Consider the following 25,090-nt stretch of genomic DNA (forward strand, 5'->3'; position numbering starts at 1 on the left):
ACAAACAAATTAAGGGTACATTAAAAGTTGGATTATCCCCCCTCTATTAAGGGTACTTTAAAGGTTTTGGTGCATACAAATTACTTACACCATCGCTTTGCTTGGTATTGCAAAATATCAACATTGTTTGAAGTTAATTTCTTTAGTTTTGGCAAGTTTAATTATTTTCTTGAAACAATATTTGTCTAAAATAAGACCATAATTATATAAATTTAATTAGTATGGGTAGTTTACTTATAAATTTTGAAGTGTTTTGTAGTAAAGTTTTTCTATCATGTAGTCTGGTTATATCAATAATATAGTTTTGTTCAATAAATTGAATCTTATTTACTGCACCAGAATTAATAAAAATTTATGAAACCATCCATGACTACTTAAAAATTTTTGGTTTGTCTAATTTTTTTATTTTAAATTCAAATAATCACATATTCTCCTTCTAACCGGTGTGTTTGTCATTATTCATAATAAAAAACTCCTTGTACAATTGACACATCGATATTGTCATTCAATCACATATAAATGTAAAATATTTGTCATTATTCTCAGACCCACTACACCATGTCCCAAAATTAGCGTCAGATAGCTATTGGAAAAGAATTGATATTAGCTTCAGACCATCTGTGGCGAGAAGGTTAGTGTCAGATGGTCCGTTGGTAGTTCATTTTAAAAAGACAGACTGTCTGTCGGCAATGATACTAATTTATGGGAACAGATGGTCTGTTGGTAGTTCTATAACTACCGTCAAATCGTCTGTGGGCATTTCTCGGGGCCCGCCAAAAAATTGGGTCAATGAGTTTGCTTGCGCGCGAGCGAAAATTTGCCGCGCGCGGGTTGGGCTAAAATTTGCCGCGCGGGCTGGGCTGGCCGAGTCAGAGAGCCAAATAAACCCTAAAAATCACACAACTATCGATCTACCCATCCCCAGCCTCCCCCACGCACGCCTCCAATCGCGCCGCCGCTGCTCCCCTCCTCCCGTCGCGCCGCTAGTCCCCTCCTCCCGTCGCGCCGCCAGCCCTCCCCATCTCACCGCTGCTCCCCTCCCATCGCGCTGCGCTCCCTGCCTCCCGTAGCACCTCCGCCAGTCCCCATCGCGCCGCCGCATCGCTCCACCCATCGCATCAACCCTGCAGCTCTCCAGGTCAGGAGGAATAGATGTCCCCTTCGGCCCTGTCAATTCCACCACCACTCCGTGACTCCTAGGGCTCGTAGCTCCAGGAACCAGCGCCCACGCACCCTCCCACGCTCGCGTGTCCACTCCGCTGTCACTCTTCTTGGTATCGATTCTTTACCCATGCCTCATTGATGCAATTTGCTTTCTTGCGTTTTCTGTTCTTGCGTGTACGTTCTTGGATTTCTGTTACATTTGTATGGTGGTTTGATGTGTCACGATTGGGAGTAATTGCTGAGGTTGGTGATAATATGGGATAAATCTGGTATTGCTTGGTTCAATTCGGGGTGGTGCTAATGTTCTGTTCCTAAATTACAAATTACAGTGGTTTGATGGCATGTAGATTTAGAAACAACTGTATTTTTGAATTTTAGGCTGTATCCACCACAGCCACTAATATGTTGCCGCAGTCTATGAGCTGCTGCCACCACTGATTTCCACTTTGCCAAGGAACCAGTAGGGTGGATAGGTGGACAGCTGCTCACCTCTTGGTCGACAGCTCCTCCATTGCGTGTGTCTTGCAAAAAGGGGATTTTTATAGCCGTATTGTGAATCTGTGTGTATGTTTGTGGGTTTCTGTCCATTGAGATATATTAGGTGATATTTTTGTGTAAATAACAATTGATTTCCCTTTTGCTACTGGTGATATATATATATATATATATATATATATATATATATATATATATATATATATATTTTTACGTTTTGGAGATGAGAAATTTCGCTCTTTGTTCTGGATGCAGCTATCCCTTGGGCTTGAGTGCTGTTCGAATGAACCAGTTGGTGTCGCGGAAGTACATGGGCTGAATTTATTAACCAAGGTATTTGGATCATTTGATATTGATATTTAGAATTTTCCAGGGTGTACAAGTGGCAGTGAATATAGCACTCTCTGAATATTAAATTTTGAGGCAGTTTACAATGAAATATTGTAGGTCATCAACAAGGCAAGCATAAGAGGACCAAGGGGATCTCCATGGTAGAAGTTTGAACTTTACTTGAGGAAAACAGCCATATAGCTGGCAACAAGCAAACACCAGGTTAGTAATGAGATGCTTTCTATATATATTATGTTCTACTATTGAATATTATCTGCATGCTTGGTATTGAATGCTTGGGAAAAAAATTATAGTTGTTTGAATAGGCTTCATATTTTGTGTGATGAAAATAATTGATTGCAGCAGTAGTGGTTATTTTGGCAAGATTGCCATAATTTTAATTGGGAACTATGTTTACTGAATTGCCTGAATGTGAATGTTGTATATTTGCAATTGTTTAAACACTTAAAACATGCATTATGGGTCTGTATAGCTGATCTGTGAAAATTAACAGAGGTGCACCATGGATAAACAGTGGATGGATAAGCCTAGGTACAACAAATACTTTCAATTATTTTAGGTCTCTATGGTCCATACCCTTTTTTTATCTAACCTGGCCACTCATGGATGTATTGCACGTAGGCACTCTAGAGAATATTCAGAAGGGCTGGACATATTCCTACAACATGAATTTAGTTCAGCAGTAGGCAACAAAATACAATGCCCCTGTAAAAAATGTGCTGGTTCATTCTGGAGAGATGAAAGCGAAGTTCATGAGCATTTGATATGTGAGGGCTTTCTACGAGGGTACAAACCATTGATGTTTCATGGAGAAGGTAGCTCCTTTGTGAATTCTGCTGAGTATGATGAGGTTGGGGATGTGGAGTCAAGTGAACATGATGACATCTTTGATTTGCTTCGAGACTTGGCATGTGGCTTAGATGATAGGGGGGAATTTGAGGATGAGGGTAATTCAGATGTAACAAATGAAGATCTGAATGCTCTTAAAATGCTGTCAGATGATTATGGGCAAGAACTGTACCCAGGGTGTGATAAATTCTCAAAGCTGCATTTCATAGTTAAACTACTACACATCAAATTGCTTGGGGGATGGTCTGATAAGAGTTTTGATCTATTACTAAATCTACTTATTGAAGCTTTCCCTAAAGGGTCAGCACTACCAAAGAACTACAATGAAGCTAAGAAAACAGTGAAATGCTTAGGGCTTGGATATGTTAGTATTCATGCATGTAAAAATGATTGCATCCTTTATTGGAAGGATGATGCTAATGCCAACTCTTGTCCAAAATGTGAAACCTCAAGATGGAAGTCAGAAAACAAGAGTCTAAATGGCAAACGCATACACAAGGTTCCTAATAAAGTTCTTCGCTATTTTCCAATAAAGAGAAGGTTTCAGAGGTTGCTTGCATGCTCTAGAACAGCAGCTCTAACAAGATGGCATGATGAAGAGCGCACACAAGATGGTTTGGTTAGACATCCAGCAGATTCTCCTCTTTGGAAGGATTTTGACCATAAGCACCCAGAATTTGCCTCTGATCCTCGCAATATTAGATGTGCATTAGCTACCGATGGGTTTAATCCATTCAGATCCATGAATATTTCTTATAGCATTTGGCCTGTTATTATAATTCCATACAACTTTCCACCATGGATCTGTATGAAGCAACCAAACTTCATAATTTCTTTGTTAATTCCTGGTCGATATGCTCCTGGTAGTGACATGGATGTCTTTATGGAGCCACTAGTCGATGATATGTACGATATGTTTGTCCATGGTGTTAGAACTTTTGATGCCTCCAAGGGTGAGTATTTCCAGTTGCGTGCTGCTATATTATGCACCATTTCAGATTATCCTGGTCTTGGGTATGTGGCTGGTTGTACTACCTCAGGTGAGGGAGCATGCATTGAGTGCCATCAATTTACACGCTCTCTTCGATTGAAAAATGGCAGCAAGACTTGTTACATGGGACACCGTAGGTTTCTACATGCAAACCACCCATTTAGATTTGATGCTGATTCATTTGATGGTGTTGTTGAGCTTGAGTCAGCACCTGTTCCACTTTCTGGAAAGGAAATTTTGAAGCAGACAGAAGGGATGCAAACATCTTTTGGGAAGGATCCATCTGGAAAGAAGGTAACGAAAAAGAGAAAGCGTAAGGAGGAGGAGCCAATTAATATTTGGAAAAGAAGGTCTATTTGGTTCAAACTTCCATATTGGAAGGACTTGCTTTTGCGTCATAATCTTGATGTAATGCACATTGAGAAAAATGTATGTGATAACATAATCAATACACTCTTGGGTACTGACAAGAAGTCAAAAGACAACTTAAATTCTCGGTTAGACCTTCAAGCTCTAGGCATAAGAAGTGTTCTTCATCCTATTGAAGTAGAAGATAAATTTTATTTACCTCCAGCCCCATACTCAATGAATTCTGAAGAGAAGAAATTGTTTTGCAAAGTGTTAAATGGAGTTAAGTTCCCTGATGGTTATGCCTCTGATATACGGCGCAATGTCCAGGTTAATGAGAAAAAGATAATCGGACTTAAGAGCCATGATAATCATGTTATCCTTCAACAATTGCTTCCACTTGCTGTTAGAAGGATATTACCAGAAAATGTTAGTGCAGCACTGATTCGTGTGAGCAATTTTTTTAAGCAAATATATTCGCCTGTTATCCGTGTAAGTGATATGCAAAAACTAGAGGCAGAAATAACTGAGACCATATGTCTTCTTGAGAAAATATTCCTACCCTCATTTTTTACTATTATGATACACTTGATGGTCCATCTACCTGCTCAAGCAAGAATAGCTGGTCCGGTACATTTTCGCAACATGTACCCTGGAGAGAGGTAATTTTCTAAAAAAACCAGTAAAATAACTGCAGCCATGCCTTAGCACAAATAAACTCACTTTCACTCCCTATTTATATATGTATAGGTTTTTGATGAGATGTAAGGGGTATGTTCGCACTAGAAGTCATCCCGAAGGATCAATTGCGGAGAGCTATTTATTTGATGAGAGTCTTACATTCTGTTCTCGTTATTTACATGGTGTTACTCGTTTTACTCGGCGAGTTAGGAATGACGAAGGCCTGCCCATGGAAGTTCAGAGTACCACTCCTTTCTTTCGCAACATTGGGCGAGGGTTAGCTGGCAAATGTTGCGTGGCTTTAGACCACAAAAATTGGTTGCAGGCACACAGGTATGTCTTATTCAACTATGACAATATCGATCCTTATTTGAAGTGAGCTATTTTCTTTATTTTAACATTGAGAAATTTTCGTTTTTTTATTATTGAATTGGCTTTTGAACACTTGCAGCAAACACATTGACTATCTTTCCTCAACTGGCCTTCAAAACAAACGTGAAATTGACCGTGTGCACCATGAAACCTTTCATGAGTGGTTTAGATTGCATGTAAGTAGGCAAATGGCCCAAGTAATGTGTGATTTTTACTAAATTGTAGCTTTATCTTGACAAATATTATCTCAATAACAGGTCACTGAGATGGGTGATGATGAACCAGAAGAGATAAAAATTTTAGCTAAAGAGCCCATCATGGCTGCCAATAAATATAACAGCTACACCATAAATGGTTTTAACTTTCATACACAGTCTTATGATGAGGGAAGGCCTGTTCAAAGTAGTGGAGTGTCTCTAATGGCTGAGACCACATGTTTTGAAAGAGGCAATAATGATTGCCGCGTAGTAGGAAACAAGATCTATTATGGTATTATAAAAGAAATTATTGAGTTGAATTATAGCAACAGAGGTAATATAGTGCTCTTCAAGTGTGATTGGGTTGATAATCGCATACAGCACAAGTGGGTAAAGACTGATCAGTTTGGGATAACTACTGTGAATTTCAAGCATTTATTCAATACCGGTGACAATATATCAGATGAGCCTTTCATTTTAGCATCTCAAGCTATTCAGGTTTACTATGTTCAAGATCCTGTTGATACTGAATGGTTTGCTGTTAGGCAATCAAAACCACGTGACTTATATAATATGAGTGAAACTGAAAAAGATGATTTGGGGAATGACACTGAAGTATCCATCATTTTGCCTGATGTGCATCCCAATTCAACTATGAATATCTCTGTTGAAGAAACTGTTTTTGTTAGGACAGACATAGATGGAATAATTGTTGAAGCAAACAAACCTAAGACGTAAGCATTTTTGTATATATATTATTGTTGCTACTCATTTCTGCTTGTACACCAAGTAATCTTAGTACTTTTCCTGTTCCTTCTACTGTACTGATGTTCGTTGAAGCACTCTTTACTGGTTGGTAATTTTTTTTATCATGGCGCAGGAAAAACAATGGAAAAGGCAAGAGGAAGGTCTAAAGAAAAGGTTATCAATGGAATGGCAGTTGGAAAGAATAAGGAAAACACTCTTACTGATTATGAAATACGTCGCAAAGGTGTCATAGCAGCAAACAATGAGATGTTACAATCTCTAAACCTCCCGCCCATGGGCAGCAATACGCATGTTCAACAACGACCCAAGAAAATACCTAAGGTTATGTGTCTTGAACTTCTGGTTCTAATTTTTTAGTATCCAATATGTACCTTTTATTTGACATCAAACTTCTGTTAGGTAACTGATGGTAGAAACATGGTGCCATGTGGAGATCATAACTTGCGGTCTAGGTCAAGAAATAACCTAGAGGAAAATGTAGATGAAAATGTTGGCGATGATCCTGAATACCAACTAGAAGAAGATGCCATGGATGACAATGAAGGTATTAAAGAAACTGAGCTGTGCTATTTATGGCAATTCAGATCGTGCTAGTGTTATACATGCTTATGCTTGTTTCTGTTTTGTTCAGTAGATGTAGAAGAAACTCTTGAACTTGAAAAAGTTCAGCAGAAAAAGAAGGAAGGAAGGGGTATCACTCAAAAGCTCAACATAATTTCAAGGGTGGGTGAAGCTAAAATCAAAATTACTCTCAACGAATTTGGTCAGCCGGTGGGGCTTGATTCTGAGGAATTTGCCACTACTTTTGGGACATTTGTGAGAAAGAAAATACCTGTTGCATGTGGTGATTGGAGAGATGTTGACGTCAAAGACAAGCTGAAAGTATGGGAAGATGTACAGGTAGATTGACTGTTATTTGTCTTGTTCCATTAATTTTGTATATCCTACTAATTCAATATTTTTTATATTAAAACAGAAACATTATGAGATCAATGAATATGGTTTACATTTTGTGTTGGAGACATCACATATGATATGGAAGGATTATAAGGCTGATTTGAAGAAGAAACATTTTGATGCAAATCTGACTGATGAGGAACTTATGGACAGACGTGACTTAAGAGTCAACGAGGCACAATGGAAGTGGCTTATTAACCATTGGAGATCTCCAGAAGCTGTGGTAAGGCATCCAGTGTTATTTGCTGTACTTTACATTAAAATAGCCTACATATTGTGTTCATAACTGTTGTGTAGGCCCGCTCCATAAGAGGCAAGGCAAATCGCGGAATGTTGCGCATGTTACATACAGCTGGTAGCAAGAGCCACGCTCGTGTTGGCCATGACATGGTAACATAAGTATATCATGTTAGTTCATTAGATGTATGACTTACAAAGCTTTGTGTACTCTAACTTCTTGTTTTAGGGTGTGAAAACTGGGCGTCCTCCTAGAAGGGATGAAGTCTTTGTTGAAACGCACAAACGAAAAAATGGAGAAATTATTCCAGAGGCTGCAGAAACAGTTGTATGCTTTCATTTTCTAAAACAGATTTCATGTGTAGAATACTACTTGCTAATATGTTTTTCCAACATTATAGGAAATGCTAAAAGAGGCTGCAGAAGTTAACCCAGAGTTGAAGAACAAAACAATCCAGGAGGGCGATTTGTATTCACGTGTTTGTGGAACCAAGGAACCAAGAGGCCGTGTTCGTGTTTTAGGAAAGGGACCAACTCCTCAGGATGTGGGCACACCAGGAACACGTAGCAGAATGCCAACAAGACTTCAGCTAGAAATAGAATCTCATCGACAGACCAAACAAGAAGTTGTATGTCTGAATAAACGCATGGACGACATGCAACAACGTTTTAACATAATGGAGCATATGGTTATGTCTCAAGGTGTGCAGAATATAGAAACAAGTTCCCATCATGCTTCTAATTCTCGACATGCTGAGGTAAAGTGCCTTGCCTATCTGGATTTATCTATTTGATTTCATGTTATTTGGAAATATGTGTTGTATTTGTTGCCTACAAAAGCTTATGTCATTATGTTGATTTGGTTGTAGAGCCCAAGGAGTCCAGTACTTGAAGAGCTGCATCCTAATGAGCCTACCAATAGGCACTTGCTGGAGGAGCCTCATGCTGAGCCTACCAGTAGGCACTTGGATAATATCCTATCGGGTGATGACTTTATTATCCGCAAAAAAGCTATAACGCCAAGGGTGCCCTCAAGAAACACAGCCACAGGAAGCCATGAAGCCACCATTGCTGAAGGAGAAAATCTTGTAATTTTTCTCATCCTTCTAAACCTAGCTTTTATTTAAGTCATTTAAATGCTATTGGTATTAATTGGTCAACATACTGAACTGAATTGTGTCCTTTAGGTTGGTAAAGATGTTATCTTATATGCTGTCTTGAGATCTGACACCCCTGTGGCTAAAGCAACAATTGTATCAATTCATCCAAGTTCCTTGGTGGGAGGTCAACCTCTAGGTGTTGAATTCTATGAAGTTGTTGTCAATGTCGTGCTTAAAAGAGATGCATTGCTTCCTCGTCCATATGATGATATGCAAACTATGGCTGATGCTCAGTACACATCCATTGCATGGCCAAACAATAGGGTAAAAATCTGCTGTCAAATCCTTACTACGTGCTTATTGTTTCTATTTTTGTTGTAATGGCTTGCCATCAAATACTAACTGTATGCTATTTTCACCTTTCATTTTGGCAGTTGAATGTTAGCAAGAGGTCTGCTATGTCCAAAAGTGCTAACTCCAAAAGTGCAGGTATTTACTTCCAGTGTTTACTTCCCAATAGATGAACTGAGTTGTTAGTAATAACCTATGCATTTCAGAATACTTGGACTGCTTGTTAGTAATAACCCTCACTTGTTAAACATTTCTGCATGGTTCAAATCCTCTAGTGCAAGGTTCAAATCCTCGAGTAAAGCAATGTGTTTGTGTACAACTAACTAGTACAGACTATTGCAAGAATAGTTAAACTTCTTTTTTAGTTTTGAATATAATGTTAGAGTACCTGAGAAATATGGATTATGATTGACCTAAAATAGATTTGGAAGATTGTCCTGATTTGCACCTATTATGACTCCTTTCAGTCATGGGAGCTTTTTCCACCTTATTAACTTCGTAAGGATTATTTTGCAGGGGTTGTTCAGTCTGGATAACAAAATGCTGGCTGCAAAGGGAGTATTTTGGTCAAATGGTGGCTGATGAAAATTACCAACTTAGGGTAGTGCACTTTTAGAAACCATGTAACTTGTATGCCTTTTGTAGTAAACACTGCTTGTCCCTTGATCGTTTCAACAACTGATGTTAGAAGCATGTTTGGAGTAATGACTTGTAGTTGACATGAACCTGTGACAACAAACTGATGTTAGAAGCATGTGAGCTTTTGGAGTAATGACTCGTAGTTGACATGAACCTATGATAGGGCAGCAATATACATGTTGATGTAATCTTCGGGGCTAATGTCTGGAATTTGGTGTCTACTTCCACTCTTTTGCTAGTTGCAATTATCAGTAATTTGCTATTGAATTGGAATGTGAAAAGTTGGTTGTATTCTTGCATGTCGGCAGAAGCATATTAACCACAGATTATATGTGGGCATGTGATGTGTGCGGCGTCTGTGGACAAAACTTTGTCTGTCGGTAGAACTAAAATAATAACGTCAAACTGTCTGTCGGTAGAAGTTCTATCTGTCGGTAATGCCTTATCCCGACAGGCTTTCCACCGACACACCCTCTCTGTCGCCAAAGGCCTTTGCCGACAGACTATTTGATGATAAAGGTGGTCTTCGCCGACAGATTAATTGTTGCCAATTTTGGGACATGGTGTAGTGACCGCTCATTCCTCGGTGGTATTATCCATTCATCCATCATCTTAAGATAGTTGTATACACCATATTTTGTCTAATTATTTAGTTTACATAAGGGGCGACACCACGCTCCTCCCTCATGCATGCATGGGACACAGTGTCCAAAATGTTTTTTTTCCAAAGCAAGTTCTTAATTAACCCATGTAATTTATTAGAATATTACCTGTGTAATATATGTGTATGTGACACATGGTAATTTTTGTCCTAGCTTCGCCATGCTTATATACCATAGAAAGAGATTAATTATATTCTACCCGCAGTGCTTGATTCTTCTTCTTTCTACATTGCATCTTCATGATTTATTTTCATGTTATTAAAAAAAAACCAATCTTTGTCCATTAATGACTGATACGTCTTCACTTTATCAATGCAGTAGCGCTACAACATCATGATCACCTTAGCTACCTTAGGTATATATATGATGCTTCGTCATACATGTAGAAGGTAAAGATGTCACATGTGTTGTATAGAGAGACAGAGGACTTCCAAGGCTTTGTTTTTTTTTAACAAAAGATAGATCTCATGGTCTAAATAATATGTCCACCGGTTTAACTAAAAATCAACAAACAAATATTTTTATTAGGAAATAGTCTAAAATAATTGGTTCATAATATCATATAATGGTGTAAACTGTATTTTTAAATATTGTAGATCTAATTTATTAACATCTGATTGTAAAGAGTTATATGCTGATATTCAATGTTTGTAAAGCAACTATTATTTATAGTTTATTATCATGAATAATAATAATTATTAGTGTCTCAACTAAATACATGGAAAAAAAGAAAGGGAAAAAGAGGAAGGTTACATACCTCCTGGGTGGTAGAAAAGGTGTGTACATAGGGGGAGGAGAGGTGGAAATGTAATTTAATCTAACGGCTTATAATATTGGACCCACCAATTTAAGTGGAAATAAAGGGATAGATGTTTTGATTTTTTCTCAAATTTTATAGGATTTGGCAACTTGGGAGAGTTTTGAGGAAGTTTAATCGACATACGTCCTATGATTTGTTTGAGACACTTATATAAGGATAATATTAACTGGAGAACACTTATATAAGGCATGTATTGAGTTGCCCCGAAGAAAATAGTATTTACATAATAGAACAATATATTAAATGATATGTTTGCGACAATCATACCTCTGCATCTAGTAGAATCATCCGCGTATACCATAGAACTCATCAGCCATTGTAGGATTAACCGCATCCCATAGCCTAATCACTCTTACTTTAATTGTCCAGCTATCATTTTTCTTGTTAATGCAGTAATCAAATTGCAAGGTGCCATGTTATCTGCAAATGCATATATGCAATATAATGTGTACATTTATGTTATTTAATAGATGCAATATAGTGTAGCCCTAATTAATTAATACAGGATAGCATTATTGTGTTCTTTTGTAGGTGCACGATTACCTTCTTTTGCTAAAGATGACCAGCCTAAATTGACTAATGTCACAGAGGTGTCGCACTACACCTCTTATGCCAAGATGAGTCACCAGAGTTGTGTATTGTAGAGATTAAAATACCATCTGGTCGTGGTGTTCCTCAAGGAGATCATAAATAAACTGAGATTCTCTTGTACTTAGGAGTAACTAATCTTGCCTGCCTCATCGATTTAAAATTTGCTAATCTGCTGAGTAGCAATTATTTATACTGTTATCATCAACTGTAAAGAATGGTAGGCATATTTTCTTTAATAAAACATGTCTACTAAATTAAGTGTTAAAGTAAAATTAGGACTTTTTTAATTGGACTAGCAATGATGCCCGTGCGTTGCAACGGGTAAAGGTAATTTTAATCATGTATACTGATGGAAAAAAATATAAAGGAATTATAATCATAATAATAATATTAATGAAATAAAATTGCAGTGACCTTTGGTCAAAAAGATAAAAATATATAATTAATTTTCCATTAATTCTATTAACTAAAAATAAGATAATACGAAGTAGGAAAAGTTATTCTCAAATTTTAGCAATTTTCAAAAAGCTTAAATAGAGCAAACTAATTATATAAATAAAAACAAATTTAATCACCTAAATAAAACAATTAGACCTGTAATTGAAAATCTGTTGCCAGTTTAGTTAAACATGAGCCTGCGGGTATATGTAGTATATATCTCTCACTCGTATGTCGTGGTCTTTTTTTTACATAGAAAAAATGCCCGTGCGTTACGATGGGTAATTAAAATTATAACAAATATAAAAATATTATATGATTAAGGTATAGTTTTACATGATACGAGCTCTTTAAGAAAATATATTTATAATGAAATAAAAAAGTTCAGCTGAAGTGACCTAAAGTGAACTTGTTCCATACGGAGCGTACACGTGGTCCATGAGGCGGCTCAATAGTGTGGGCGACCTGGGAATAGAATTGGGGAGGAACAACTTAATCGACCTAAAGTGAACTTATTCCGTGTGGGCGGCCTGGGAATGGTGTTCGGCCTGACGCGGGAGAAGCCAGAGCCGTCTGATCTGATCTGATAGACGGTCACCCCAACCTATATAAAAGTTCAACAGCCCAAACCCTAACCCTAAAATCATTTCCCCTTCCCCCATGGCGGTTCAGCAGCGACGGCGACACCCTCCCCTTCCGGCGTCGGTGTTTTCTTAGTGTTCTCGAATCTGATCTTGTATTCTTTTTTAGTGTTTTTTTTTAAAAAATTTAGGTCCAAATTTGATGCGGTCTCTCATTTTTTTTTTATTTTTTGCCATCGGAGAGGGATTAAAGCGGGATCGATCGCATGTGGGATGGAATCTTTTTTTAAGTACGAAAACTATAACCCATAAGCCATACAAATTTTTTTAATTAGGTATATATAGATATTGAATCGGACTCTCCTTTTTTTCATTTTTTCGCCCTTTTTTGGTTACTACGGATGTCAGAAACGTCTTTAATTTTTTTTACCGCGTCACATGTAATCAGATTCGATTTTTTTGTCTGATTTCTTTTTCACTCTTTTTTTCACGGATGGACGACGGAAACACTTTTTAATTTTTAAGTAGTAGAGATAGAGATAGAGATACAGATAGAGATAGAGAAAGAGAAACGGAAAACTTTTTTCGCAACTTTTTTTTTGCAATCGGACAGAAAATAAATTTTACGCTTGTTTTTTACCGCGTTGATAGAATCGGATTCGATTTGTTTTTTTTACCACGCCGTGTCACGTATAATAGGATTCGATTTTCTTTGGAATCGGATAGATACTTTTTTTTCTTTTTGGCTATTTTCTTTACCGCATCGATAGAGTCGGATTCGTTTAGATTTTTTTTTCTTTTTTCGTCCTTTTTTACCGTGTAGACCGAGTCAGATTCGTTTCTTTTTTTTCTTTTTTTCGCCCCTACTATTTTGGATCGGACTTGTTTTTTTTTCTTTTTTTTGCCGGTTTTTTTCCCTTCTTTCACTCTTTTTGATCGGACATGTTTGTTTTTTTTTCACACGTTTTTTTTCGCCCGCTAATTTTTTTCGTTTGTTTCGTCCGTTTTTTTATCGGACATAGTTTTTTTTTGCCCGGTTTTTTCGCACGGTTTTTTTCTCCTACGGTTTTTTGACGGACGATGGAAGCATCTTTTATTTTTATTTTTTATATTAAGTAGTAGAGATAGAGAAAGAGATAGAGATAGAGATAGAGATAGAGATATAGGTTATTGTTTTCTATTAATGGATGTATTGCGTGGACATGAAAATCCACTAAATGCATTGGTTTATATAGTCTAATATGATTGGTGCAGTTCGAGATGCGGCAAAGGAATCCAAGAATTGAGATTTTTTTAACGGTGGATTAATTGTTTTTTGGATTTTAATATTTGTACGTTAAAATTCAGCAGCTATCAGTGAGATGGAGTAACCTGTCAGTTTTGTATTTTTCTTCAGAACTGATGAATTAAACATTGGTGCTAATTACATCTAAATAGTAAAAAGTACGTTTAGTTCTAATAACAATGATTAAAAGAAGCAATATTAAACACATACCAGATAACTGCTGATCTTCGTTCTTTCTACCTCGTAATGTTTTCCTATCTGTAAACTCAAAGTAGTAGTCCGAGAAACATTTCCTTTTTTTCCTTTGACCTATTTCATTATTGTATCGTGATAAAAAAAAGATTTTGAGGCTATTTTTCAGTACACAGTACTTATCATGTTCCATAACTTTGAAATTTTTAAAAATATAATGAGTTTATCTTAATTTTTGGCCTAAAGTGGTTTGCCAATTGCTTTGGGATTAAGGCATGTATTGAGTTGCCCCGAAGAAAATAGTGTTTACATAATAGAACAATATATTAAATGATATGTTTGCTACAATCATACCTTTGCATCTAGTAGAATCATCCGCGTATACCATAGAACTCATCAGCCATTGTAGGATTAACCGCATCCCATAGCCTAATCACTCTTACTTTAATTGTCCACCTATCACTTTTCTTTTTAACGCAGTAATCAAATTGCAAGGTGCCATGTTATTTGCAAATGCATATATGCAATATAATGTATACATTTATGTTATTTAATAGATGCAATATAGTGTAGCCCTAATTAATTAATACAGGATAGCATTATTGTGTTCTTCTGTAGGTGCACGATTACCTTCTTTTGCCAAAGATGACCAGCCTGAATTGACTAATGCCACAAAGGTGTCGCACACCTCTTATGCCAAGATGAGTCACCAGAGCCGTGTATTGTAGAGATTAAAATACCATCTGGTCGTGGAGTTTCTGAAGGAGATAAATAAACTGAGATTCTCTTGTACTTAGGCGTAACTAATCTTGCCTAATTTGCTAATCTGCTGACCAGTGTATATATGTATATGTAGAGATAATCTGAGATTACGTTGACTTAGGGTAACTAATCTTGCCCGCTTTATTGATTCAAAGTAGGAAACTAATCTTGAGATAAATATGCTCCATGTTACCACGTGGCATGTTTAGAGCATTTTGAGGAAGCCACGTGGCAGTTAGAGAGAGTTTGTAGGAAGGTTAATAGATTTTTAGTATATAATAGAAGATAGATAGATAGATAGATAGATAGATAGATAGGTAATAGATAGATAGATAGATATGGTGTTTTCTAAAATTTACTCATAGCTTAATTAATCTATCCAAGTTTATAATTAGTAATTAGCCAATCGGAATTAGGAGCTGTTTCTTTTTATTATGAAGGTAAAGTGTTCTTTCAAATCAAATTTATGGGTGAGGTTAGTTCTTTGCAAGCTACAAATGTCATATATGTGACTGAATATTCTAGAATTTAGATGATATTGTAGGCTTGAGTGAGTTAATTTAAATAGCCAAATGGTTCAAAATAGAGAAGAGTCGAGGAACGACACAGAAGGGGACGCAGGCACCAGGTGGAGGACCGTCCATCAGAGATGCAATCGATGATGGTGAGTCAAAGAAGATGAAGGAATAGAATATTTCAAATCCAGTCGCAATCGTTCGCTTCGCTCCCGTTACAACTGAGGGGGAATGTTAGAAGTATAGATATGTCGGTTAGAGATAAGAGTCAAATACAAATTACGGAGATAAGATATAATCCTAGAGACAAGATAGAGTCCTAGAGATAAATCTACTCTTACTTATATTATACTCTAAGTCTCTATCCCCTATGTACTCCTATATATACCCCATGAGAAGGTCGATGTAATAGATTAGAAAATATCAGAATACAATAATTAGATTTTTCTACATAGTATCAGAGCCTTGGAGACCAACGTCATTCGATCCACGCGTCGCCCTGGGGAGATGAGATCAATCCTATAATCTCCATAGGGCGCCGCATCTATTAGCTACCACAAATAATCCATATATTGGATTTTACTAGTATTAGATTAGATCAATTCCTTCATTAGCCACGTAGAACCTACCAATCCTCCCGATCAGATCAGCAACCTCATCAGCAACACAACCGTCTTCGCTGATCCTACATCACCAGTGGTCTTCATCAACTTGCCGCCACCGATTCATCCACATAGATGGACACCTTGCGTCCTCTAACAGATTAATTTGTAAGAGGTTTCATCGACGACATCGACCGCGCCCTCTACGACGGCAACAACCACGTCACCGACGATGGCATCGATCACGTCATCTACGACGACAACGACTGCATCAACTCGGCATCACTATTGTGATGACTGCTTCACGGTGCAGAAGGACCAACCAAAGTGGTGGCCTCATCGCCAATGACATCCTCTGACATATGCAAGATGTCCCCAATGACATCCTCTAACATCTACAAAGGTGCAAGATGCTAACAATCGCAGTTTTCATCTTCACACCGTGGCGTAAATTTTTTTTCGCCTTCAGCTATATACGGCTACACCTACAACCATGACTACCTCATGATCGGCTACATCGATGAACGTCTACAACAAAAATCATTGACGGAAACTCCAGTCAAAGTGTTCGTGTCATCGCTATCGTCCATGACATTCCCACTATGACTGTGGGAGGGAATAGAGGAGAGTCAAGGGATGACACAGAAGGGGACGCAGGCACCAAGTGGAGGACCATCCATCATAGATGCAATCGATGATGGTGAGTCAAAGAAGATGAAAGAATAGAATATTTCAAATCTAGTTGCAATCATTCGCTTCGCTCCCATTATGACTGAGGGGAAATTTTAGATGTATAGATACGTCGGTTAGAGATAAGAGTCAAATACAAATTATAGAGATACGGTATAATCCTAGAGATAGAATCCTACAGATAAGATAGAGTCCTATGTTGCAATAAATGGGCTAGGCCATATTTAATTCAATTAAAATCTCAAGAGCCCACAAGTAATGTTAGAGAGAATAATACTGCCTTGAAAATTTAGGTGGAAGAACCTCAACGTAAATAGGGTAATATTAGAGATTCCCTGTTGACCGGTTGAGGTAATGGTTGGACTGCCACACGCATGCGCGCATGCTGAGATTCATTGTGTTGTAACCTCCACAACAAATGAGAAATTCATTGTGTTGTAACATCCACAACAAATGAGAGATTTATTTGTTGTAACCTTCACAACAAATGAAAGATTCATTATGTGGTAACCTTCACAACAAATGAGATTTATTTTGTGGTAACCTTCACAACAAATGAGATTTATTTGTGTGCTAATGAGCTCTCTCTCTCTCTCTACATATAACGCAAGGCAGAGGCTCTCAAAGTGTGTGTCTTTCTCCTACTATTGTTCCTTGGCGATACTCTCCTTCTGTTCCTGCGTTGTCTCTCTGTTTCCCCGGTTCTGTTCATCCCGCGCGCACGGGTGATCGGAATGAGCAGGTGCCTCCGAAACTCCGTCCGCTTGAGAACCTGCACGGGTAGGTGGGCGATCAAGTTTTTGGGTAGCGCTTCAAGCGCGACTGCTCTGCATCATCTTCACCAACATGTCGACAACCGGTGACAACAACAACACTGGAGACAAGGAGAAGGAGCCTCTCGTCAACACCAACGGAGGCAATACTGCCTCAAACTCCAGCGGAGGGCCATTCTCGGGGTATAACGTTTCACTATTACCGTCCGTTCTTCGTTTCCTACAACTGTCTGTCACAATATTATTGCGTTCTTTTATCTATGTTGATGCTTATTCTATATTAAGCATGCTCATGTTGTACACATCTAGCACTGTCACTAGATCTACTCAAATTACAAATGTCATGCTTATTGTCTTAATATTTTGGATTAAAATATGCCGAATTATGACCAAATTTCCAACACTCCAAAAACTTGATTGGTCTTTTTCGGTAGTTGGATTTGCTGCATCACTAAAACCACATGCTTTCGATGGTTCAAGTTATAAAAGATGGAAAGCACGTGCACTTTTGTGGTTGATGGTGATGCATTGTTTCTTTGTCTCACGGGACAAACCGAGTGAACCGCTTCTCTCTCCTGATGAGGAGGCTAAGTTTGAGGCTACGGATTGCTTATTCCATGGAGCATTGATCAGTGTGCTCGCCGATAATATTGTGGATGTGTATATGCACATACCTTCAGGGAAGGACATGTGGGATGCTCTTGAGGCCAAGTTCGGGGTTTCCGACGCCGGCAGCGAGCTGTATGTCATGGAGCAGTTCTATGACTACAAGATGGTCGATGACCGTTCTGTAGTGGAACAGGCTCATGAGATTCAGATACTGGTAAAGGAACTTGAGAAAAACAACTGCGATTTGCCGGAAAAGTTTGTGGCTGGAGGCATTATTGCCAATATGCCACCTTCTTGGTCGGACTTTGCTACTTCTGTAAAACACAAGAGGCAAGCGTTCAGTGTTACTGATCTCATTGGTTCTTTGGGTATTGAGGAGAAGGCGAGGGCAAAGGACAACCGGGGCAAAAATATCGAGGAAGGTTTTAGCGCCAATTTGGTGCAGAAGAAGAACCCTCACGCATCCCACAACAACAACCAGAAAGTCAAACCTGACGTCAAACCCAAGGCTACAACCAATTTTAAGAAGAAAGGCAAGGGAAAGGCAAAAGGAGATTGCTTTGTGTGTGGCAAGCCTGGGCATTGGGCCAAGGATTGTCCTGAGCGCAAGGACAAGAAGTCTGCAAACATGGTTATTAGTGAGGGCGGAGGAACATTGGGGTATGGTTAATTTTTACCTACAGTTCTCTCTGTCTATCACTCACCTGATTGGTGGGTTGATACTGGTGCTAATATTCACGTGTGTGCGGACATTTCCCTGTTTTCTTCTTATCAAGTCGGGAGAGGTTCCTCCTTGTTGATGGGAAATGGATCGCTTGCGGCTGTTCATGGTGTTGGTACGGTCAATCTGAAGTTTACTTCGGGAAAGATCGTGCAGCTGAAGAACGTGCAGCATGTCCCTTCAATAAAGAAGAATCTAGTTAGCGGCTCTCTACTGTGTAGAGATGGTTTTAGACTTGTGTTTGAATCCAATAAATGTGTTGTATTTAAATATGGAACGTTTATTGGAAAAGGTTATGACAGCGGAGGTTTGTTTCGCTTTTCCTTGGATGATATGTGTAATAAAGTTGTGAACCATGTAAGCGATGATGATGATGAGTCCAATGTGTGGCATTCGTGACTTTGTCATGTGAATTTTGGTTGTATGACACGCTTAGCCAACATGAGTTTAATTCCAAAATTCACTTTAGTCAAAGGCTCTAAGTGCCATACTTGTGTTCAATCGAAACAACCTCGCAAGCCTCACAAGGCATCTGTGGCGAGGAATTTGGCACCACTAGAACTTGTTCATTCCGATCTGTGCGAAATGAATGGCGTGTTGACTAAAGGGGGAAAGAAATATTTCATGACACTGATAGATGATTGCACTAGATTCTGCTATGTGTACCTATTGAAAACAAAGGATGAAGCATTACATTACTTTAAGATCTATAAGGCTGAGGTAGAAAACCAACTGGAAAGGAAAATCAAACGGTTAAGGTCTGATAGGGGTGGAGAGTATTTTTCCAATGAGTTTACTTCTTTCTGCGAAGAGTATGGAATTATTCATGAGAGGACGCCTCCCTATTCACCCCAGTCAAACGGGGTAGCCGAAAGAAAGAACCACACTCTAACTGAGATGGTGAATGCCATGTTAGACACTGCAGGACTTTCCAAGGAATGGTGGGGTGATGCAATATTGACTGCGTGTTATGTCCTGAATAGAATTCCTACTAAGCATAAGGAAGTAACACCATTCGATGAGTGGGAAAGGAAGAAATTAAATCTCTCACCTGCGCACATGGGGCTGTTTGGCCAAGGTAAATGTACCTATAGCCAAAAAGCGTAAACTTGGACCAAAGACCATAGATTGTGTGTTCCTTGGTAATGCTATCCACAGTGTAGGATATAGGTTCTTAATAGTAAATTCTGGAGTACCCGACATGCGTGTTGGTACAATTACTGAGTCCAGAGATGCCACATTTTTTGAGAATGAATTTCCTATGAAAAATGCACCTAGCACTTCTAGTCAAGAACTTATTTTATCCCCTGAGCACTTTGTGCCGATAGAACACATTGATCAAACGCTTGAGGAAAATCCTGAGGAGGATAACATTGTAGCAACTCGAAAAAGTAAGAGACAAAGGACTGCAATGTCTTTTGGAGATGACTACATTGTATATCTTGTGGATGATACTCCAAGAACCATTGAAGAGGCATATTCATCTCCTAACGCTGACTATTGGAAGGAAGCGGTACGCAGTGAGATGGACTCAATTATGTCTAATGGTACTTGGCAAGTCGTCGAGCGTCTATATGGGTGCAAGCCTGTAGGATGCAAATGGGTTTTCAAGAAAAAGCTTAGGCTTGATGGTACAATTGAAAAGTACAAGGCAAGGCTTGTGGCCAAGGGTTATACCCAAAAAGAAGGCGTGGATTTTTTTGACACTTATTCACCGGTTGCTCTCTTGACCACGATTCCAGTACTACTCACTCTGGCAGCCTCTCATGGTCTACTCGTCCATCAGATGGATGTTAAGACAACTTTCCTCAATGGAGAGTTGGAGGAGGAGATCTATATGGATCAACCAGATGGGTATGTACTAGAAGGTCGGGAGGGAATGGTGTGCAAGCTGTTGAAGTCCTTGTATGGTCTCAAACAAGCGCCTAAGCAATGGCATGAGAAGTTTGACAATACACTTACATCTGCAGGCTTTGTTGTGAACGAAGCTGACAAATGTGTGTACTATCGCTATGGTGGGGGAGAGGGAGTGATCTTGTGTTTATATGTCGATGACATATTGATCTTTGAGACTAGCCTCAATGTGATTGAGGAGGTCAAGGACTTTCTGTCCAAAAGCTTTGAAATGATGAATTTGTGAGTGGCTGATGTTATTCTTAACATTAAACTACTGAGAGGAGATGAGGGTGGGATTACACTTGTGCAATCTCACTATGTGGACAAGGTCTTGTGTCGCTTTGGTTATAGTGACTGCAAGGCAGCTCCTACTCCTTATGATCCTAGTGTGCTATTAAGGAAAAACCGAAGAATAGCAAGGGATCAATTGAGATACTCCCAGATCATTGGTTCATTGATGTACTTAGCTAGTGCAACGAGGCCTGACATCTCATTTGCTATGAGCAAGTTGAGCCGGTTTGTTTTAAATCCAGGAGATGATCATTGGCATGCTCTTGAAAGAGTAATGCGCTATCTAAAAGGGAAAATGAGCTATGGAATTCACTACTCCGGGTACCCAAAAGTGCTGGAGGGCTATAATGATTCAAACTGGATATCTGATGCTGATGAGATAAAGGCCACAAGTGGGTATGTGTTCACACTTGAAGGTGGCGCTGTTTCCTGGAAGTCTTGCAAGCAGACCATCTTAACGAGGTCAACAATGGAAGCAGAGCTCACAGCTTTAGATACTACCGCAGTTGAGGCCGAATGGCTTCGTGAGCTCCTGATGGACTTGTCGGTGGTTGAAAAACCAGTACCAGCAATCCTGATGAACTGTGATAATCAAATAGTGATTATTAAAGTGAACAGTTCGAAGGACAACATGAAGTCATCCAGGCATATTAAAAGAAGACTGAAGTCTGTCAGAAAGCAGAAAAACTCCGGAGTGATAGCATTGGACTATGTCCAAACGGCTAAAAATCTGGCAGATCAGTTTACCAAGGGGCAACCACGTAATGTGATAGACTGTGCATCGAGGGAGATGGGCTTGAGACCCTCTTAGAGTTGCACAATAGTGGAAACCTATCCATTGTGATCAGAGATCCCGTGAATTTGGATGGCGAAACAAACTATTGTGTAGTTGAGAGAAGAGACCCTAAAATGAGCCTATCTTCCTGATGCACTTCCCTTCTAATCTGTATGGTAGGATGGTATACACCTTAATGTGATCCGAGTGGCTTTTCATAAAGCAGAGATGTTGGCCTACAGAACATCTTAGAAGGAACACACCTATATGAGTCCGACTGCTAGTCACAGTCTATGAGATCTGGGTGATCTCTAGAAACTCATGAAAAGGCCAGGAGTATGACTTATACGCTCCAAACAGAGGGGATGCAAACGACAGCCCTGTACCAGTTAAGGGTTTGTGCGAAACCTGAATCGCACAAGACTGACAATTCAAGGCATAGTCCATTGTTTAGTTGTGATCTGGTGTAGCTCTTTTCCTAGGTGGAAGTTCAACTTAACAATCTCCATTGAAACACTGGTATAACTAACAGGTTCAGTTTTGAGAACATTTCTTGTGAGCCATGAAATTTGGTGGGGATTGTTGGAATAAATGGGCTAGGCCTAATTTAATTCAATTAAAATCTCAAGAGCCCACAAGTAATGTAAGAGAGAATAATACTGCCTTGAAAATTTAGGTGGAAGAACCTCAACTTAAATAGGGTGATATTAGAGATTCTCTGTTGACCGGTTGAGGTGATGGTTGGACTGCCACACGCATGCGCGCATGCCAAGTCGGCCTCGGCCGTGGGCGTAGCGAGGAGAGGCGGCCGACCAAGCCGAGCCTGCCTGCTGCTCTTCCATTTTGTAACAGACGAGAATAAAGTCACCATTAACAAATAAAATTCACTGTGTTGTAACCTCCACAACAAATGAGAGATTCATTGTGTTGTAACCTCCACAACAAATGAGAAATTCATTGTGTTGTAACATCCACAACAAATGAGAGATTCACAACAAATGAAAGATTCATTATGTGGTAACCTTCACAACAAATGAGATTTATTTTGTGGTAACCTTCACAACAAATGAGATTTATTTGTGTGCTAATGAGCTCTCTCTCTCTACATATAACGCAAGGCAGAGGCTCTCAAAGTGTGTGTCTTCCTCCTACTATTGTTCCTTGGCGATACTCTCCTTCTGTTCCTGCGCTGTCTCTCTGTTTCCCCGGTTCTGTTCATCCCGCGTGCACGGGTGATCGGAACGAGCAGGTGCCTCCGAAACTCCGTCCGCTTGAGAACCTGCACGGGTAAGCGGGCAATCAAGTTTTTGGGTAGCGCTTCAAGCGCGACTGCTCTGCATCATCTTCACCAACATGTCGACAACCGGTGACAACAACAACACTGGAGACAAGGAGAAGGAGCCTCTCGTCAACACCAACGGAGGCAATACTGCCTCAAACTCCAGCGGAGGGCCATTCTCGGGGTATAATGTTTCACTATTACCGTCCATTCTTCGTTTCCTACAACTGTCTGTCGCAATATTATTGCGTTCTCTTATCTATGTTGATGCTTATTCTATATTAAGCATGCTCATGTTGTACACATCTAGCACTGTCACTAGATCTACTCAAATTACAAATGTCATGTTTATTGTCTTAATATTTTGGATTAAAATATGCCGAATTATGACCAAATTTCCAACATCCTAGAGATAGAATCCTAGAGATAAATCTACTCTTACTTGTATTGTACTCCAAGCTTCTATCCCCTATGTACTCCTATATATACCACATGAGAGGGTCGATTTAATATATTAGAAAATATCGTAATACAGCAATTAGATTTTTCCACACATGCCTCTGTCTGAACAAACTTATAAATTATATAGTTCTTTTTTTCCTTGCCAAGCAATGCAAATCAACAAGGACTTCAGTGCCTTATACATTTATGATGATCATTTTCTACTTATTTGATGCCCCTCTTATATTTTCATTATGCTGATGATTTCCAGCAGACAAGCCTCATGCTCTATCACTAACGGTGAAGACAGATGTTTGTTCCATAATGCTTGAGGTAATCATAACATATCTTTGTGCTATTCTTTTAACTGTCATTCTGAAGCCAGCTCTATAATTATGTGAATCATATTGTAGCACCTAGAACTGTCTAACACCAGTAATTTCAAATTAAGGTACATCTAACCAAAAAATACTATGTTTTGCTCTATTTTCATGTTGTTTTTAACTAAGTCAGTTCAAGTCCTGTGCAATAATCTATTATTCTTTATTCTATCACCATTTTCTTCATCTGCTCCTAATCTTTAGTGGCACAATTGATTCTGGAGCTTAGTTTTCTTTCCAGGGTGTTTCAATGCTAAACACATCCAGGTCACCCCAAAGGATCAATGCATGTATTACCCGTAGGTACTTTTACCCCTAACAAATAGCATCCTTAACATCAATAGTATATATAATTACAGTCTCAGTTCCGCTGCACTATGACTCAGTTAAATGTCTTCATGATATGATGATATCCTATCTTCATTGCATAGGATGCCCAATTCGGTTGTTTGATTTTCTCATGCCTCTTTTATTTATGCACATGCCTATGCGGCAATAATATAAGTTATGCCTTTTAGAACTATACACTCATGTTCCTTTTTTATCCCATTCAATTTGGTCAACAACATCGTAGGAGCAAAATCCTTTTGGGTAATTTTGCTTAACTCTATATCTGACCTATGTCTGCTAACATTTGATGTTGGATATTTCTGGATTATGAGTTATTTAATCTATTGATGTTCCATTTAAGAAGTTAAATGAACTGGATATGTGTATTTGATGTTCTTTCATCTAAAAATATTCCTTTCAGGTTGGGGATTCTGTTGATCTTCATTAAGGTCACATTTAGACATTCTAATTTTTTGGGATACTGATCCTGATTCTGCAATTTTGTTGTTTCTTCACTGCTTCAGTCTACTGCAACCAATGGAAGTTAAGAAAAAAAAGAGGAACAAAGCAAGTTTCAGATTTTAGTGAACTAGAAATTTTGTCTGGTATGAAAATGTTTTTTTTCTGATAAAGAGTAAACCATGTTTCACAATGCATTCCACATATTTACTACAACACTCATAAAGTCATAAGCTCTCCTTATAAAATTTTTAGTAGCTTTTCTTTTTCTTGGTTTTGTTGACATAAATTCAGTGTTGCTGTTGCACATATAGTTTCTTCTTGGTCTTTCCAAAAGCAGCACAGTAAATTTTTTTTTTTTTGCAGTTGAAGGATCCTTGAGGAGGGAAAGTCCTTTTTTTTTCTCTTTTATCTATAATCACTACTACAAAAACACCTACAAGGACCGGTCTTATAGGTGCCGGTTCATTTAAAACCGATACCTATAGTCATTTTCCC

The 25,090-nt window shown here is 38.7% G+C and overlaps 1 protein-coding gene across 9 annotated transcripts; it reads left to right on the forward strand.

The window, feature by feature from the left end:
- The first annotated feature begins 923 nt into the window (after positions 1–923).
- On the forward strand, positions 924–9,721 carry LOC4352075 (uncharacterized). Of its 9 annotated transcripts, none has more exons than XM_015764502.3 (19): positions 924–1,274; positions 1,915–1,992; positions 2,107–2,211; positions 2,504–2,541; positions 2,632–4,860; positions 4,949–5,212; positions 5,331–5,427; positions 5,509–6,182; positions 6,329–6,537; positions 6,616–6,760; positions 6,848–7,116; positions 7,193–7,396; positions 7,471–7,563; positions 7,640–7,738; positions 7,812–8,168; positions 8,280–8,498; positions 8,598–8,834; positions 8,945–8,999; positions 9,378–9,721. In XM_015764502.3, exons 9-19 carry the CDS (start codon positions 6,337–6,339, stop codon positions 9,395–9,397), a joined length of 1,899 nt encoding a protein of 632 aa, XP_015619988.1. In that variant the 5' UTR covers positions 924–1,274; positions 1,915–1,992; positions 2,107–2,211; positions 2,504–2,541; positions 2,632–4,860; positions 4,949–5,212; positions 5,331–5,427; positions 5,509–6,182; positions 6,329–6,336; the 3' UTR covers positions 9,398–9,721. The 9 variants fall into 9 exon arrangements, 6 of the variants coding, with proteins under 6 accessions (XP_015619988.1, XP_015619996.1, XP_015619995.1 ...); XM_015764510.3 differs by having other exon boundaries at positions 7,640–7,735; XM_015764509.3 differs by having other exon boundaries at positions 6,851–7,116.
- Positions 9,722–25,090: the final 15,369 nt, after the last annotated feature.

The sequence above is a fragment of the Oryza sativa genome, chromosome 12, assembly GCF_034140825.1.
Source record: "Oryza sativa Japonica Group chromosome 12, ASM3414082v1".
Taxonomy (NCBI): Eukaryota; Viridiplantae; Streptophyta; class Magnoliopsida; order Poales; family Poaceae; genus Oryza; species Oryza sativa.

Bases quoted from the DNA above. Each gene is read 5' to 3' on its own strand.
- LOC4352075 (XM_015764502.3), top strand. From the start codon at position 6,337: ATGGAAAAGGCAAGAGGAAGGTCTAAAGAAAAGGTTATCAATGGAATG. The intron at 6,538-6,615 runs GTTATGTGTCTT...AACTTCTGTTAG, and splicing joins GACCCAAGAAAATACCTAAG to GTAACTGATGGTAGAAACAT. The intron at 7,564-7,639 runs GTAACATAAGTA...TTCTTGTTTTAG, and splicing joins CTCGTGTTGGCCATGACATG to GGTGTGAAAACTGGGCGTCC.